This window comes from Stenella coeruleoalba, assembly GCF_951394435.1.
Source record: "Stenella coeruleoalba genome assembly, chromosome: 4".
Taxonomy (NCBI): domain Eukaryota; kingdom Metazoa; phylum Chordata; class Mammalia; order Artiodactyla; family Delphinidae; genus Stenella; species Stenella coeruleoalba.
This window is the reverse complement of record NC_137149.1, coordinates 75,422,369-75,440,629: the sequence shown is the minus strand read 5'-3', so window position 1 is coordinate 75,440,629 and position 18,261 is coordinate 75,422,369. Positions and strand designations below refer to the sequence as shown.

At 35.4% G+C, this 18,261-nt stretch overlaps 1 protein-coding gene across 1 annotated transcript in view; it reads right to left on the bottom strand.

Moving 5' to 3' along the window:
• Positions 1-18,261, bottom strand: part of SPMAP2L (sperm microtubule associated protein 2 like) — a gene marked incomplete at its 5' end in the record, with an annotated part of 57,893 nt that overhangs the window by 15,801 nt on the left and 23,831 nt on the right. Inside the window, 4 exons of the mRNA XM_079919986.1 lie at positions 619-730; positions 8,699-8,836; positions 12,200-12,328; positions 14,459-14,524. Of these exons, the coding sequence (XP_079776112.1) occupies positions 619-730; positions 8,699-8,836; positions 12,200-12,328; positions 14,459-14,524 (445 nt within the window). The remainder of the gene's footprint in view (positions 1-618; positions 731-8,698; positions 8,837-12,199; positions 12,329-14,458; positions 14,525-18,261) is intronic.

The following is an 18,261-nucleotide window of genomic DNA, read 5'->3' as shown; positions in this document are numbered from 1 at the left end:
CTCAAAATCTAATTCTGTGAGTGGATGAATTACAGCACAAATTGAATTCCCAAACTTATATGGTCTCCTATATTAAAGTTAGGGCAATGATTGAGAAGGAATTGGACCTTAAAAATTGGAATCGGAACATAAGGGCACATTCCAATGAAGGGGGGGCTTTGAAGCCCTGAACATACCTGAGCCTTCCTTAGCAATAGAATCAGCCCTTCCTCCCTTGTCTGAACAGGCAAGACTCTCCTATAATTGCCTCTCCTGAAGTAAATATCTTCTAGGGGACTGCTGAACTACCCCTAGTCTCTCTCATTTCTTCTAGATCTATGACCAGACCCAAGTCCCAGCTGCTGTAACAGTCTTCCATAGACTTCTCATCAGCTCCCACAATTGCTTAAGGTTAATTCTATAATATGCATTGTGGTTCTGCTTCTCTCATCAAATCCTGACTGATACATTAGGCACAGGGCAGATAGTCAGAAAAATTCATTTGATAAGAGGGGAAAATAAACATGAAGAAAAGGAAAAAACACATCTAGAAATAAGAGGGGAGCACATTACAGTTACAAACATGCTACATGTTACAAAGTGCATCAGGAACTGTTTCTTTCACATGGACCCACTTACGCTTCTTGGAGGAACATAGTTTGGATTTGTGACTTTGGGTATTGAGAGTTGTAATATCCGGGGAGAAGGATCAGAGATTTGAAGAGAATCTCTTAAGTAATCACTGAAGGGCCTATATGCAAATGGAACATGAAATATTATAATCACTGGAGGAACAATAACTGCATTCTTCATTGCTATAATCAACCTCCAATCAATTATATTTATTGTTTCTATCTTAGGAACATCTTTTCCCATAATCATTAGTGTTCTTTCTACTAGATTGGTGTTTCTTAAAGTTGTTTTACTATGATCCACAGTAAGAAGTACATTTTATATTGTGATACAATATATGTAAATCTGTGTATCTGAAACAAAATGATCATGAAACGATGCTTTCCCTAGGCAATGCATTCTGATTTTTAAATTTTCATTTGATTTCATAAAAACAACAACTGGAATTGATTTCATGATCCACTGATAGGTTGAGACTTGCAGTTTAAAAAACACCTCACTTCCTACCAAAACCTCCTATTAAAACCCTGAGATAAAAATTCCAGTCACTACCAAGAACCCTCTGTGATGGCCAGTCTCCTCTGCAGTGCAGTTTGAGATAGTGCTGGACATAACTCCCAGCAACCTGGCCGATTATCATAGGTGGTTTCCCCACATACTCCTTTCCCAGAACAGAAACCTATCAACCAACAAACCTACAAACCTAATATGGAAAAAGGTTTTCTCAAATAAATATGATTACCCTCTAGGGGTAGTCTGTTAGCTTTAAAACTTGATATATAGTTAACATACCATAGAAGTTACCCTTTTAAAGTGTACAATTCTATGCTTTCTAGAATATTCACAAAATTGTGCAACCATCACCACTACCTAAATTCAGAACGTTTTCAACACCCTAAAGAGAAATCCCATACCTATTAAAATCCCATCCTATTACCCCCTCCCCAGCCCCTCCCCACCTCTAGGAACTAGTAATCTACTTTCTATCTCTATGAATCTGCCTATTCTGGAAATTTCAAATACATGGAATCATACAAATAAGTCACGTTTTGTGTCTAGCTTCCTTCACTTGGCATATTTTTAAGAATCATGTATGAGTATGTCTTTCCTTTTATGGTTGAATAATATCCCATTATATGGATTTGTCACATTTTGTTTATCCATGCAACCATTGATGAACATTTGAGTTGCTTCCACTTTTTGGCTATTTTGGAATGATGCTGTGAATATTCATGTACAAGCTTTCGTGTGAACATATGTTTTCAACTGTCTTGGGTACATGCCTAGGAGTGGAGTTGCTGATCATATGATAATTCTATGTTTAACATTTTGAGGACCTGGAAAACTATTTTCCACGTAAGCTTCACCAGTTTACATTCCCACCAGCAATATATGAGGGTTTCAATTTCTCCACATCCTCTCCAAGTAATTTTCTATTTATTATTATTATTGCCATTCTAGAGGTGTGAAGTAGAATCTCAGGGTTTTAACATGCAGTTCCAAGATGACTAATGATATTTAGCATCTTCTCATGTGCTTCTTGTTCCTTGTATATTTTCTGTGGAGAAATGTCTATTCAAGTCCTTTGCTTATTTTTTAAATTGGGTTATTTGTCTTTTTTGAACAGTATTAAGAATTCTTTGTATATATTCTGAATACTAGTCTCTTATCAGATATATGATCTGCAAATATTTTCTCCCAATTTACGAGTTGTCTTTTCATTCCCTTGAGAGTGTCCTTTGATGCAGAAAAGTTTTTACTTTTAATGAAGTCCAATTTATTGTATTTTTGTCACATGTGTTTTGGGTGTCATATCTAAGAAACCACTGCTTAGGTCATAGAGATATATGCCTATGTTTTCTTCTACGAGTTTTATAATTTTAGCTCTCATATTTAGGTCTGTGATCCATTTTGAATTAACTTTTGTGTATGGTGTGAAGTAGGGGTTCAACTTCATTCTTTTGCATGTGGATATCCAGTTATCCTAGCACCATTTGTTTAAAAGACTATTCTTCCTCAATTAAACTGTCTAGGCATCCTTGTCAAAAATCAACTGACATATACCATAAGGGTTTATTTCTGGACTCTCAATTCTATTCCATTGATCTATATGTCTATTCTTATGCCAGTAACACTGTCTTGATTACTGTAGCTTTTTAGTAAGTTTTCAAATCAGAAGCTGTAAGTCTTCCAACTTTGTTATTCTTTTTCAAGATTGTTTTTGCTATTCTAGGTCTCTTGCATTTCTATATGAATTTTAGAATCACCTTGTCAATTTCTACCCAAAAAGGAGAGCTGGACTTTTAATAGGGATTGTACTAAATCTGTCGACCAATTTGGTGAGAAGTGTCATCATAACAAAATTAAGACTTCTAATCCATGAACAGAGAATGTCTTTCTATGTATTTAAATCTTCAATTTCTTTCAACAATGTTTGTAGCTTTCTGTGTACATACATTGCACTTCTTTTGTTAAGTTTATTCCTCAGTATTTTGTTCTTTTATTTTTAATTATATTAAAATATATATAACATAAAATTTACCATCTTCACCATTTTTCAGTGTATAGTACAGTAGCATTAAATGTATTCACATCGTTGTGTAACCAACCTCCAGAACAATTTTTGTCATGCAAATCTCTATATCCATTAAACAACTCCTCATTCTCCCCACCCCCTAGCCCCTGAAAACCACCATCTTACTTTCTGTGTATGAATTTGACTACAGTTGGTACTGTGTATAAGTGGAGTCATACAGTATTTGGTTTCTTGTGACTGGCTTATTTCATTTAGCATAATGTCCTCAAGGTTCATCCATGTTGTAGCATTTGTCAGAATTTTCTTCCTTTTTAAGGCTAATATTCCATTGCACGTATTGTTTTGTGCTTTTTGACGTTGCTGTAAATGGAACTGTTTCTTAATTTTATTTTCAGATTGTTCATTGCTAGTGGATAGATATACAATTGATTTTTGTATATTGATCTTGGATTCTGTGCCTTCCTGAACTAATTTATTAGCTCTAATCGTTTTCATGTGGATTCCCTGAGGTTTTCTATATATAAGATCATGTCATCTATGAGTAGAGAGTTATCAATACTTCTTCCTTTACAACCTGAATAGCTTTATTTCTTTCTCTTGCCTAACTGCCCTGACTCAAACCTCTAGTATGATGTTGAATAGAAGTGGTGAGAGCTGATGTTCTTGTCTTATTCCTGATCTTAGGGTGAAAGGTTTTAGTCTTTCACCACTAATTATGATGATAGCTGTGGGCTCTTTGTAGATGCCCTTTATCAAGCTGAGGAAGTTCACTTCTCTACCTAGTTTGTGGAGTATGATACGTGTTAAATTTTGTTAAGTGCTTTTTCTGAGTCTATTCAGGTAATCATGTAGTTTTGGGGTTTTTTATTCTATTAATTTGGTGTATTACATTGATTTTAGTATGTTGAACTCAACATATTCTTGTATTCCTAGAATAAATCCAACTTGGTCATGGTGCATAATTATTTTTATATATTGTTTGATATGCTTTGGTAGTATTTTGGTGTGGATTGCTGCATGTATATTTGGATTTGGTTTGATAGTATTTTGGTATGAATTGTTACACATATATTCATAAGAGATATTGTCTGTCATTTTCTTCTCTTGTCATTACAAACGTTTTTTGGTTTGGTATCAGGGTAACATGGACCTCATGGAATGAGTTGGGAAGTGACCTACCTTTTGGAAGAATCTGCAGGATTGGTCTAGGGCTTCTCTAAGCATATCATTGAATTCATCAATGAAGGCATCTGTTCCTGAGCTGTTCATAGGAAGTTTTTAAAAAGTATTAATTAAATCTCTTTATTTGTTATGGGTCTGGTGAGATTTTCTATTATTCAGTCAGTTTCAGTGGTTTGTCTTTCTAGGAATTTGTCCATTTCGTTTACGTTATCTAATCTGTTGGCCTTACAATTGCTCATAGTAATCCCTTATAATACTTTTTTCTCTATATAAGATCAATTTGCAACCCTTCTTTTGCAAATGATTCCTTAGAAAGGTCCCTTCTTTCTTTCATGATTTTAGTAATTTGAGCCTTCTGTCTTGTTGTCTTGATAAGTCTAGCCAAAGGTTTGTTTTGTTGATCTTTTCAAAGAGCCAACTTTCAGTTTTGTTGATTTTCTCTGTCTTTCTGGTTTCTATTCATTTCCACACTAATCTTTATAATTTCCTTCTTTCTGCTTGTTTGAATTAGTTTGCTTTTCCATTTGTAATCTCTTAAGATGGAAGATTAGGTTACAATTTGCAATCTTTTTTATTTTTTATGTAGGTATCTTCAGCTAAAATTTCCCACTAATCACTACCTTAGCTGTATCTCATAAGTTTTGGTATACTGTTTTCATTTTATTAATATCAAAGTGAGTTATTCTTTGACCCATTGTTTGTTTAGGAGTGTATTTAATTACACATATTTAAATTTTTTCTTCTGCTGTTGGTTCCTAATTTCATCATTGTGGTCAGAGAACAGATTTTGTATGAATTCAATTCTTATAAATTTATTGACATTTGTTTTATGACCTAATACATGATCTATCCTAGAGAATATTCCATGTGCACTTGAGAAGAATGTGTGTTCTGCTATTGTTGGGTATAGTGTCCTATAAATGTCAATTAGATATTTTTGGTTTATAGTATTGTTCAAGCCTTCTATTTCCTTGTTGATCTTCTGCTTGTTATTCTTTCTATTATTGAAAGTACAGTATTGAAAAACTGAACTTGTTGAATTATCTATTTCTCTTTTCAATTCTACCAGGTTTTGCTTCATCTATTTTGGGTTCTTGTTGTTAGGTATATATATGTTTATAATTGTTATAGTTCTCTAATGGATTGACCATTTCATTACTATAAAATGTCCTTCTTTGTCTTAAAGTCTAATCGTCCAATATGAGTATATCCACTCACTTCAGTTAGTTTTCATAGTATATCTTTTTTCGTCCTTTTCCTTTCAGCTTATATATTTCTTTGAATCTAAAGTATGTGTCTTATAGAGAGCATACTACTGAGTACGTTCTTTTAATCCATTCTGTCAATCCCTGCCTTTTGATTGGACAGTTCATTTGCATTTAATGCAATTACTCATAACATGGAATTTATGCTTGCCATTTTGCTTTTGTTTTTCACATGTTACATCTTTTTATTCCTCTATTCCTCCATTCCTCCCTTCTTCCATGTTAGATATTTTCTAGTGTACCCTTTAAGTTCCTTGTTATTTCTTTTACTATATTTTAAAAATTATTTTCTTAGTTGTTACCCTGTATATCTTAACTTATAACAATCTAATTCAGATTAATATCACTCCATTCCCTCCCCTCTTTGGGCTGTTTTTTAATACATTGTATGTCCATCAACACAGATTTATAATTATTGCTTTATGCAGTTGTCTTTTTTTTTTTTTTGCCCATGCCACACGGCATGTGGGATATTCATTCCCTGATCGGGGATTGAACCTGCACCCCCTGCATTGGGAGCATGGAGTCTTAACCACTGGACTGCCAGGGAAGTCCTATGCAGCTGTCCTTATGTAGGAGAATAAAAGGGTTACAAACAGAAAAATACATGTATACTATCTTTTATATTTACCTATGTAGTTAACTCAATTTTATTTCTTTATTTCATGTGGATTCAAGTTATTGTCTAGTGTCCTTTCATTTTAGCCTGAAGGACTCCCTTTAGTATTTACTGTAAAGCAGGTCTGCTGTGATGAATTTTCTCAGTTTTTGTTTAACTGGAAATGTCTTAATTTCTTTTATTTTTGAAGGATAATTTTGTTAGCTAGAGTATTCTTGGCTGACAGTATTTTTCTTTCAGTGCTTTAAATATGTCATGCCACTGCCTTCTGGCCTCTATGGTTTCTGATGAGAGGTCACCTGTTAATCTTATTGCAGATCCTTTGCATATGATGAGTCACTTCTCTTGCTGCTTTCAAGATTCTCTCTTTGTCTTTGATGGTGGACAGTTTGATTATGATGCGTCAGGTTGTAGATCTTTTTGAGTATATCACACTTGAAGTTTGTTGAGTTACCTGGATGTGAAGGTTGTTTTTCATCTAAGCTGGGAAGCTTTTGGCCATTGTTTCTTTAAATATTCCTTCTGCCCCTTTATCTCTCTACTCTCTTTATGAAATTCCCATTATCAATATGTTAATACCCTTGATGCTGTCTTACAGGGCTTTGAGGCTTTGTTTATTTTATTTTATTCTTTTTTCTTTCTGTTCCTCAGACTTGATCATCTTCACTGATCTATCTTTAAGTTTGCTGATTCTTTCTCCTGACTGCTCAAATCTACTGTTGAGCCCTCTAGTGAATCAGCTAAAATATATGTCACAAAGTCCAGGCTCATGTAGTACATTTATTGGACAACCCTGTGTGTCTTCATTAAGCACTTGCATTTTCCCCCTCATACAATTCTGAACAAGCTTGGTTATCTGTTTCCAGAGCACAAAAGATCAGAAAAGAGGCTACTTAGAGACTATTCTCCCAATAAAAAGAGAAATGACAGGAAAACTATGAAAAGTGAATATCATAATCTAAAGAGGTCAGACCACTTAGCCTAAGCAATGTGCTTCATACTTAAACACTTTCTGAGAGGTTTATCAAATTAAATCATTATGTGATAGTTGATATTCATAATAAATATCTCAAGCCAATGGAAAAAGGTTACATGTATGTTCAGTATCAAAAGAATCTCCTTAGGAAAGCAGGGAAACAAACTTCTAAAAATACAGGATGTTTTAGCACTCAAGGGGGTTTCACTTATATGAAATGTCAATCTCAGATGTCTCAAAAATTGGTAACAGATAATTAAAGTATTCTTCTAGTTTATAGATACAGATCTTTACCAGATTTACATGCATATTTTAACTAACTTAACAGATTTTATTTAATAAACTGACAAACAAGCAAATTTTGTGGAGGAATTGAGCCACTTTTGCTGGATTCTATGATGGAAAAAGACTCAAGTTGTCCAGTTCAACCTACGCCTGAATACAGGAATCTTTTCTAAAATCCATGTATAGTCATCATTCCAGTTTGTGCTTGAACATTTTCAGGGATTTGGGTGGAGTTGGCAGTTGACCTTTCCAAATAAACGCCTCCATTACTGCATAGCTACCAGAAATATTTTTCTACACTTAGCTGACATCAGCTGCTCTGTAAATTCCTTGTTCTACTTCTAGTTCTAAGTAATTTTACTTTGACTTCCCTTTCCTCTTTCAGATGCTGACCCTTGAAACATAGCTATCACTGCTACTTAGGTGTCTTCTCTAAGCTAAACATATTATTTCTCTTAACTATTGTTCATATAACATAGCTTCCAGAAGAATCAACATCTCATTCGTCACCTCTGAATAGCCTCAAATTTATTATCAGTTTCTTCAGGTATAACATCCGTAAGTGGACACACATATGTAATGTGTTCTGATTAAAGTAGTGTACAGTAGTACTATCACACTCCACACTTGGTGGAACGTGTACAGTGTACATATTCCACTAATGCAACCTAACATGTTTTCCAATAACCTTATCACAATCTTAACTCCCATGTGGAAAGTAACACCTAAGCTCTTTTTTTCTTTGGCCATGCTGCATGGCTTATGGCATTTTAGTTCCCCCAGCAGGGATTGAACCCAGGCCCTCAGCAGTGAGAGCATGAAGTCCTAACCAGTGGACCACCAGGGAATTTCCTAATCTGTCTTTTAAAGACAAGGAGAATTTCAGAATTTAAAGCAGAAGTAAGAGCATTTGCAGTCACAGAGGCGTAAGAGAACATGAATTGAAAAAACCTGTAATGTTTCATTTGCATATTTTTAAATTGTCTGACAGTGGTAAGTTTAGTGTGAATTTTCGCTTCACTACAATTTGAGTCAAATGTAATTATTGATGATGATCTTCTGATTACCCACAATTGCTGCAAATATTTGATTTTTCACCCTGATGCTTTGAAACACAAGTGGACTTCTATTTTATGAAATTGCAGACACTAAAATTAGAACAACAATATTGTGACATTCACCAAATTAGATGAGAATTTATGGAGATTCTCAAGGTACTTTACCTATTTATTAGATACCCTTTCTTGAATCTGTTGGGCTGTGCCAGCTTCTGGATCCTTTTGGAAGGTTGGCCAAGCAGTGCAGGAGAAGGGATCTCCCAGATTACAGACTCTCTACCGCAGCTGTAATAATACTGAACCCTGCAAGTTGTAAAAGAGAAAAGAAGTGAACGAAACAGACATGAATTCAAATTACCATAGTAATTTCCAACACTGACCCCCATCCCCCAGGTCTAGGGGAGTGGGTATGACAGTTTATCCCTTCGCTGCTGAGCTATTTTCTACATAGGGAGAAATTAGAAACAGTTATAAGCCATCAAGTTTTCAGCTGTCTTCTAATATCCTATTCTAAAACAGACAATTTTCTGTAATAAATGAAGTTCATTTTCTAAATAGACCAAAAATTACCCTGATGAAGAGAAAATTTGCTGCTTTTTAAATAAAATATTTTCTTTAGCATCTATATAGACAATTTAAATATTTTTACTAAATTTTTAGTTAATAGGATAAATTACATGATGCTTTTCTTTATGTTAAAGACCTCTGAGCTTAGGAATAAATGCTACTTGATCATGGTTTGTAGATTATTTAATCATTATCAGGCTCTGTTTATTAAGATTTTATTTAAGATAATAATATTGTTCTTCTTATCACTCCTGCCCTTCAATCTTTCCTTTATCAAAATATTATCATTAGTGGAAAAAGAAGTGATATTGACTACTTTAACCTGGCGTTAATTTAGATCGTAGTCCCACTCCTGCTTCTATTATTTTCCAAAGGACCTCTGCTCCTTTAGGACATTCATAGATATGGCTCTGCGTTCATCTGCCCAGGCTTCTGTCTGCTGGTTGCTAATATAAGCCTTGGTCTGGGTTTAAGCCTGTATTTCCCTTGCTTTTGACCACTCAGACTTGAGACCCATCTATACCATCACACATCTCCTTTTAAGGGGCTTGAGACTATGCAGCCCTGGCTCTACTGCCTGACAGAGCTGACTCAGCCACTGCCACCCACATACACAGCCAAGCTCTGACAGGCAGAGAACCTCCAGCACTTACCTGGGATTTGCCTTTTGCAGGAACTGGGAGTTCAGTTTGGGAATTGGAGACAGAGAAGGAAGAGGTGATTTTGAACAGGGGGGCATTTGGAAGAGATCAGACCCAAGAAAGGAGGGCACAGTGGGTGGAAGGAAGGAGTGAGCAGCACAAAAGAAAGATGCTCTTGGAGAGTAGGGCAAAGGGTAGAAGTCCAAGAAGCAAATAAAACAAACAAACAAAAAAAAGAAGAAGAAGAAAGATGGGAGGACACCAGAGACATAACTCAATTATTCAACATTCTCTGAGGTGGGAGTGGCTAACACCAAACCATAATACTTATGCCTTACTCTGCCAACAACCAGAAGTACATGAGCATTCTAGAAGATGGAGAAAATAATACATCTTATGGTGGTTATGAAGATTAAATAAGAGAATATAAGTCAGTTAATTAAGTTACAAAGCACTATTCAAATAAAATTTTATTAACTAACTTGTATATTAATTCTAAGTTTCATGTGTACATATCTTTTCTGCTTATAGATACTCTATATTAATAGAATGTACAGCTGCTGCCTTTAGGTGCTTCTCCTGTCTTGTAGTCATTTACACACCCAAGTCTCACCATTCCATCAATGTAGCAGGTACTCTAATATTATTTTAATATAGAGTACTCTGCATTTTTCTCATTGTAAAAGAGATAAATATTCATTATAGAAACTTTGTAAGAGCAAGAAAAGTTTAAGAGAGAAAAACAAAAAGCATATATTATCCTGCCATTCAGAGACAACAATACTTTGGAAAAATATTTCCTGACTCATACACTCAATACTTATTGAGCACCAGGCACTGTTAGGCACTAAGGAGAGAGCAGAAAGTAAGACAGACACAAAATCACTACTTTCTTGGAGCTTCTTCTCTATGTTGGGAGGAGAATAGCAAAAATTCGGTAGATAGTTGTGATAAGTGCTATGAAGGGCACTGGCTATGCAACAGAGATAGAGGCTTTCCGAGTAGGTTTGTGAGGAGGTGGAATGTTATGTGGAGAAAAGCAGTCAGGAAAGTCCCTCTGAAAATCTGAGACCTATGCTGAGACCTAAGGACCAGAAAGTCTTGTAAGCATTGCAGGCAGAGGGAGAAATATGAATAAGGTCTTGAGATGGTAAAGATCATGACATGTTTGATGAATAAACATTATTAAAAATAAAAAGAGGATCATATCATAATACAGTTTTCTATTTAATTTTTTTCACTTAATATTATAGCATAAGCATTTCCCACATATAAAAAAAGCAGCAAACATATAAAAGCAGCAAATTATTACCAATAATGAGAAAAATCAATCCCTAGAAACAGACCCACAAATGACATAGTATAGAATTAGTAGGCAAGGAGATTAAAAAATTGAGCAAGTAGAGATAAGATATAAAAAATACCCAAATTGAACTTCTAGTGATAAAAACTATGACACATGAAATAAAAATTACCCTGGATAGGATTCATAGTATATTATATACTACAGAGAAAATGGCTAGTGGAAACACAGAGAGAAATAAAACAGAAAGAGAGGGAAAGAGAACAGATTCAATGAGCTGTAGGACAAATCCAAGCAGCCTAATGTGTAATTGGAGCCCACAGAGAAGAAGTAATAAATACCAATTCTATACATTTTCCGATTGATTCTATGAGGACAGCATTGCCATAAACAAAGACATTACAAAAAACAAAGATATTACAAGAAAACTACAGACCAATATCCCTCATGAACACAGATGCAAAAATTCTAAAAGTTTATTGGAACACAGGCATTCTCGGTTTACATATGTCTGTACCTGCTTTCCCAGAGTTGAGTAGTTGGTGAAGATATTTAATGGCCAACTTTATATCTGGCCCCTTCCAGAAAAAGTTTGCTGACTTTTGACTAAAGTTGTATATTGAAAGAGGAGAGAAATGGCTACCTCAATTATCATGGAAACCAAATTTCAGATAAATAATAGCATCTTCACTTTTTTCTTTACTTTAAACTCCCTCACTGCCTGTACCCATCTTCCCTACACCTCACCATCTTTCCTCAAAGAGTCAACCAGCAGAAAGTCCAGTCATTCAACAAACATGCACCAAAAACAAATTTGCAATGGGCGTCAAAAGTCTTAACATTATTACCTTTAGATGCCCTAATTAACTTATGGTAACCATGCCCATGGGTGGTATACAAAATTCACAGTTTCATGCACAAATAAGTTCACCCACAACAGTGTTATATATGGTACATATCCTTGCATACTACCTTATTTTATTAAAAAATCAAACTTGTGATAAGCCAAGACACTATAAAATATAATACAAGTCTGCAACAGCTAAATATTAGATGTTGCTCTGGAAAAGTTTTACTGTAGCATCAGATTGGAAACAGATATAGAATCCCTAATCCCCAATAAATTTGTGTTCCTGATAACACACAAATACTAACCTGTTAGGTACATATTCGTGGGAGACTTCCTTAGGCTGGGCAAGGTTCTCAAGTCTTTTGGTCAGTTGAGCCTTCAAAGCATTCCGGGAAACAGGGCGAATAGGATCTTGATTTCCCCAAAACAGTTTTCTGTTAAAAAGCAGAAAAATATAATGGTAAGAAATTCACTGCTAATTGGCATCTTAGAAAAGGCTCTTGATGTCTTCTCTACTAATTTTACTTCACTTCAAGAACTATCTCTATTACAAAATTTTACAGTTTCCAGACATCAGAAGCTGAATAAACTACTTATGGAAGTAAGAACAAGACTGTTGTATCTACTGTCTTAAAAGATGCTGACCAAAAATGAACCTATTAGAGATAGTTCTATTTCTGCCAACATGTAGTTAACACTGTAATTTATAGTCAGGTCAGCAAAAAATGGGCATGCCACTTATCTACACTGTGCTCCCAGTTTGGGTAAAGCACTGTACCAGGTGGTCAGACCCAATCAACTCCCAAAGGCCCCACCTCCAAATACCATCACACTGGGGGTTGGGATTTCAACATATAAATTTTAAGGGGACATAAACATTCAGTCTATATCATCTGATAAAATACTGGTATTCAAAATATACAAAGAACTCTTAAAATTCAACAATAAGAAAACAACCTGATCAGTGGGCAAAAGATCTGAATAGACACTTTACAAAAGACAATATACAGATGGCAAATAAGCATATGTAATACGCTCATCATCATGTCATTACGGAATTGCAAATTAAAATAATAAGATAGCACTACACACCTATTAGAAGGGCTAAAATATAAACCACTGATGACACTGTGGAGCAACAGGAACTTTCATTCATTGCTGGTGGGAATGGTGCAGACACTCTGGAAGACAGTTTCGTAGTTTCCGACAAAGCTAAGATCATATTCTTACCATATGATCCAGTAATTGCACTCCTAGGTATTTACCCAAATGAGGTGAAAACTTGTATCTACACAAAACCTGCATATGAATATTTATAGCAACTTTATTCAAAACTGCCAAAAATCAGAACCAACCAACATGTCCTTCAGTAGGTGAACAGATAAACTATGGTACATCCAGACTACAGAATATTACTCAATGCTGAAAAGAAATTGCTGCTGAAATGAAAGCCATGGAGGAACCCTAAATGCATATTTCTAAGTGAAAGAAGCCTGTCTGAAAAATTTACACATTGTACAATTCCAACATTATATGGCAATCTGGAAAATGTAAAACTATAGATATAGTTAAAAGATCAGTGGTCACCAGGGGTCTGAAGAAGAGGGAGAGAGGGAAGGGATCTATAAGTGGAGCACAGGTAATTTTTAGGGCACTGAAACTATTCTGTATAATAATGTAGTAATGAATATATGACATTATGCATTTGTCAAGACCCATAGAACTGTACAACACAAAAAGTGAACCCTAATGTAAACTACAGACTTTTGTGAATAATAATGTGTCAATATTCATTCATTAATTGTAACAAGTGTATCACATTAATGCAAGATAATAATGTTAATAACAGGGGAAACTAGTGGGTGGTAATATAGAAACTTTCTCTGTACTTCTGTTGAGTTTTTCTGTAAATCTAAAACTGCTTTAAAAAATAAAATCTATTAATTTAAAAAATAAAAAAGCAATAGGAGATCAGAAAAAAGAAAAAAAAAAATCAGGCTTCACTCGGGAGCCAAAAAAGAAAAGGGGGAGTCCTGTGACCAAAAGTGGAAAGACAGTGGGTCCAGCCTGCTGGAAATCTAGAACACAGATATGCTCTAGGCAGGGGCTTAGAGACAGCAGGACCAGCTGTTAGAAGCAACAAAGTTGAACTTGGAGGATAGACACAAATGTTTCACGTGAGTGTGGAATAATGCCCTGGGACAGCGGTTGGAATCATCTGGGGAGCTCTTCTCTCTGTGTTTTCACTAGCCATCAGCGTATTGGAATCATCTGGGGAGCTTTTAACACTCCTGAAGCCTATGCTGCACCCTAGGCCAAATGAGTCAGGATTTCTGGGAACAGGACTCAAGCATCAGTCAGTTTTAAAATTTTCCAGGTGATTCCAGTGTGCAGTCAAATTTGAGAATCAATGACCTAGGGTTTGCCTTCTATGTGTTGACTCAACTGAGGTGAAAATATTGGTTCAGTGGATCCAGTTAGTGGACAGGTAAGAATAATACTTACCTACTTAATGTAAGGAATACATCATCACACACAAGACTACATAATATTTATTGCCTTACCTGTCTGGGGCTCCCCATTGTTTCTTAGGCCTAGAAAGATCTTGAATTCTCTTCCTAGAAAAAGAACTAACAAATACCAGCTGATTAATTCAAAGAGAATGTTTAACAAATATGATTACATTAGATGACTCCTACTCAAACAAATCTCATTAGAGGAAGAAAGAAAAACCAATGTCTTATCTAATGTGATTTTTTTTAATTTTCTTTTTTTTTTATGTAGCAGGTTCTTATTAGTTATCCATTTTATACATATTAGTGTATATATATATCAATCCCAATATCAATGCCACTTTCCCCCCTTGGTGTCCATAAGTTTGTTCTCTGCATCTGTGTCTCAATTTCTGCCCTGCAAATCAGTTCATCTGTACCATTTTTCTAGGTTCCACATATATGCGTTAATATACGACATTTGTTTTTCTCTTTTGGACTTACTTCACTCTGAATGACACTCTCTAGATTCATTCAAGTCTCTAAAAATGACCCAATTTTGTTCCTTTTTATGGCTGAGTAATATTCCATTGTATGTATGTACCACCTCTTCTTTATCCATTCATCTGTCGATGGGCATTTAGGTTGCTTCCATGACCTGGCTATTGTAAATAGTGTTGCAATGAACATTGTGGTGCATGACTCTTTTTGAATCATGGCTTTCTCTGGGTATATGCCCAGGAGTGAGATTGCTGGGTCATATGGTAATTCTATTTTTAGTTTTTTAAGGATCCTCCATATTGTCCTCCATAGTGGCTGTATAAATTTACATTCCCACCAACAGTGTAAGAGGGTTCCCTTTTCTCCACACCCTCTCCAGCATTTGTTTGTAGATTTTCTGATGATGCCCATTCTAACTGGTGTGAGGTGATACCTCATTGTAGTTTTGATTTGCATTTCTCTAAAATTAGTGATGTTGAACAGCTTTTCATGTGCTTCTTGGCCATCTGTGTGTCTTCTTTGGAGAAATGTCTATCTAGTTCTTCTGCCCATTTTGGGATTGGGTTGGTTTTTTTTTAAATATTGAGCTGCATGAGCTGTTTATATATTTTCGAGATTAATTCTTTGTCTGTTGATTCATTTGCAAGTATTTTCTGCCATTCTGAGGGTTGTCTTTTCATCTTGGTTGTAGTTTCCTTTGCTGTGCAAAAGCTTTTAAGTTTCAGTAGGTCCCATTTGTTTATTTTTATTTCCATTACTCTAGAAGGTGGATCAAAAAAAGATCTTGCTATGATTTACATCAAAGAGTGTTCTTCCTGGGCTTCCCTGGTGGTGCAGTGGTTAAGAGTCTGCCTGCCAATGCAGAGGACATGGGTTTGTGCCCCGGTCTGGGAGGATCCCACATGCTGTGGAGTGGTTGGGCCCGTGAGCCATGGCCGCCAAGCCTGCGTGTCTGGAGCCTGTGCTTTGCAACGGGAGAGGCCACAACAGTGAGAGGCCCGTGTACCGCAAAAAAAAAAAAAAAAAAAAAAAAAAACCCAGTATTCTTCCTATGTTTTCCTTTAAGAGTTTTACAGTGTCCAATCTTACAATTAGATCTCTAATCCATTTTGAGTTTACTTTTGTGTATGGTGTTTGGGAGTGTTCTAATTTCATTCTTCTACATGTAGCTGTCCAGTTTTCCCACCACCACTTATTGAAGAGACTGTCTTTTCTCCATTGTATATCCTTGCCTCCTTTATCATAGATTAGTTGACCACAGGTGCATGGGTTTATCTCTGGGCTTTCTATCCTGTTCCATTGATCTATATCTCTGTTTTTGTGCCAGTACCATATTGTCTTGATTACTGTAGCTTTGTAGTATAGTCTGAAGTCAGGGAGTCTGATTCCTCCAGCTCCGTTTTTTTCCCTCAAGACTGCTTTGACTATTTGGGGTCTTTTGTGTCTCCATAAAAATTTTAAGATTTTTTTGTTCCAGTTCTGTAAAAAATGCCATTGGTAATTTCATAGAGATTGCAGTGAATCTGTAGATTGCTTTGGGCAGTATAGTCATTTTCACAATATTGATTGCTCCAATCCAAGAACATGGTATATCTCTCCATCTGTTTGTATCACCTTTAATTTCTTTCAGCAGTGTCTTATAGTTTTCTGCATACAGGTCTTTTGTCTCCCTAGGTAGGTTTATTCCTAGGTATTTTATTCTTTTTGTTGCAGTGGTAAATGGGAGTGTTTCCTTCATATCCCTTTCAGATTTTTCATCATTAGTGTATGGGAATGCAAGAGATTTCTGTGCATTAATTTTGTACCCTGCAACTTTACCAAATTCATTGATTAGCTCTAGTAGTTTTCTGGTGGCATCTCTAGGATTCTCTATGTATAGTATAATAAAATCTGCAAACAGTGACAGTTTTACTTCTTCTTTTCCAATTTGTATTCCTTTTATTTCTTTTTCTTCTCTGACTGCTGTGGCTAGGACTACCAAAACTATGTTGAATAATAGTGGTGAGAGTGGACATCCTTGTCTTGTTCTGATCTTAGAGGAAATGCTTTCAGTTTTTCACCATTGAGAATGATGTTTGCTGTGGGTTAGTCGTATATGGCCTTTATTATGTTGAGGTAGGTTCCCTCTATGCCCACTTTCTGGAGAGTTTTTATCATAAATGGGTGTTGAATTTTGTCAAAAGCTTTTTCTGCATCTATTAAGATGACCATATGGTTTTTATCCTTCAATTTGTTAATATGGTGTATTACATTGATTGATTTGTGTATATTGAAGAATCCTTGCATGCCTGGGATAAATCCCACTTTATCATGGTGTACAATCTTTTTCATGTGTTGTTGGATTCTGTTTGCTAGTATTTTGTTGAGGATTTTTGCATCTATATTCATGAGTGATACTGGTCTGTAATTCTCTTTTTTTGTAGTATCTTTGTATGGTTTTGCTATCAGGGTGATGGTGGCCTCATAGAATGAGATTGGGAGTGTTCCTTCCTCTGCAATTTTTTGGAAGAGTTTGAGAAGGATGGGTGTTAGCTCTTCTCTAAATGTTTGATAGAATTCACCTGTGAAGCCATCTGGTCCTGGACTTTTGTTTGTTGGAAGATTTTTAATCACAGTTTCAATTTCATTACTTGTGATTGGTCTGTTCATATTTTCTATTTCTTCCTGGTTCAGCCTTGGAAGGTTATACCTGTCTAAGAATTTGTCCATTTCTTCTAGGTTGTCCATTTTATTGGCATAGAGTTACTTGTAGTAGTCTCTTAGGATGCTTTGTATTTCTGTGGTGTCTGTTGTAACTTCTCCTTTTTCATTTCTAATTTTATTGATTTGAGTCCTCTCCTTCTTCTTGATCAGTCTGGCTAAAGGTTTATCAATTTTGTTTATCTTCTCAAAGAACCCATTTTTAGTTTTATTGATCTTTGCTATTGTTTTCTTTGTTTCTATTTCATTTACTTCTCCTCTGATCTTTATGATTTCTTTCATTCTACTAACTTTGGGTTTTGTGTGTTCTTTCTCTAGTTCCTTTAGGTGTAAGGTTAGATTGTTTATTTGAGATTTTTCTTGTTTCTTGAGGTAGGCTTGTATAGCTATAAACTTCCCTCTTACAACTGCTTTTGCTGCATCGCACAGGTTTTGGATCATCGTGTTTTCATTGTAATTTGTCTCTAGGTATCTTTTTACTTCCTCTTTGATTTCTTCAGTGATCTCTTGGTTATTTGGTAACGTATTGCTTAGCCTCCACATGTTTGTGTTTTTTACGTTTTTTTCCCTGTAATTGATTTCTAATCTCATAGCATTGTGGTCAGAAAAGATGCTTGATATGATTTCAATTTTCTTAAATTTACTGAGGCTTGATTTGTGACCCAAGATGTGAT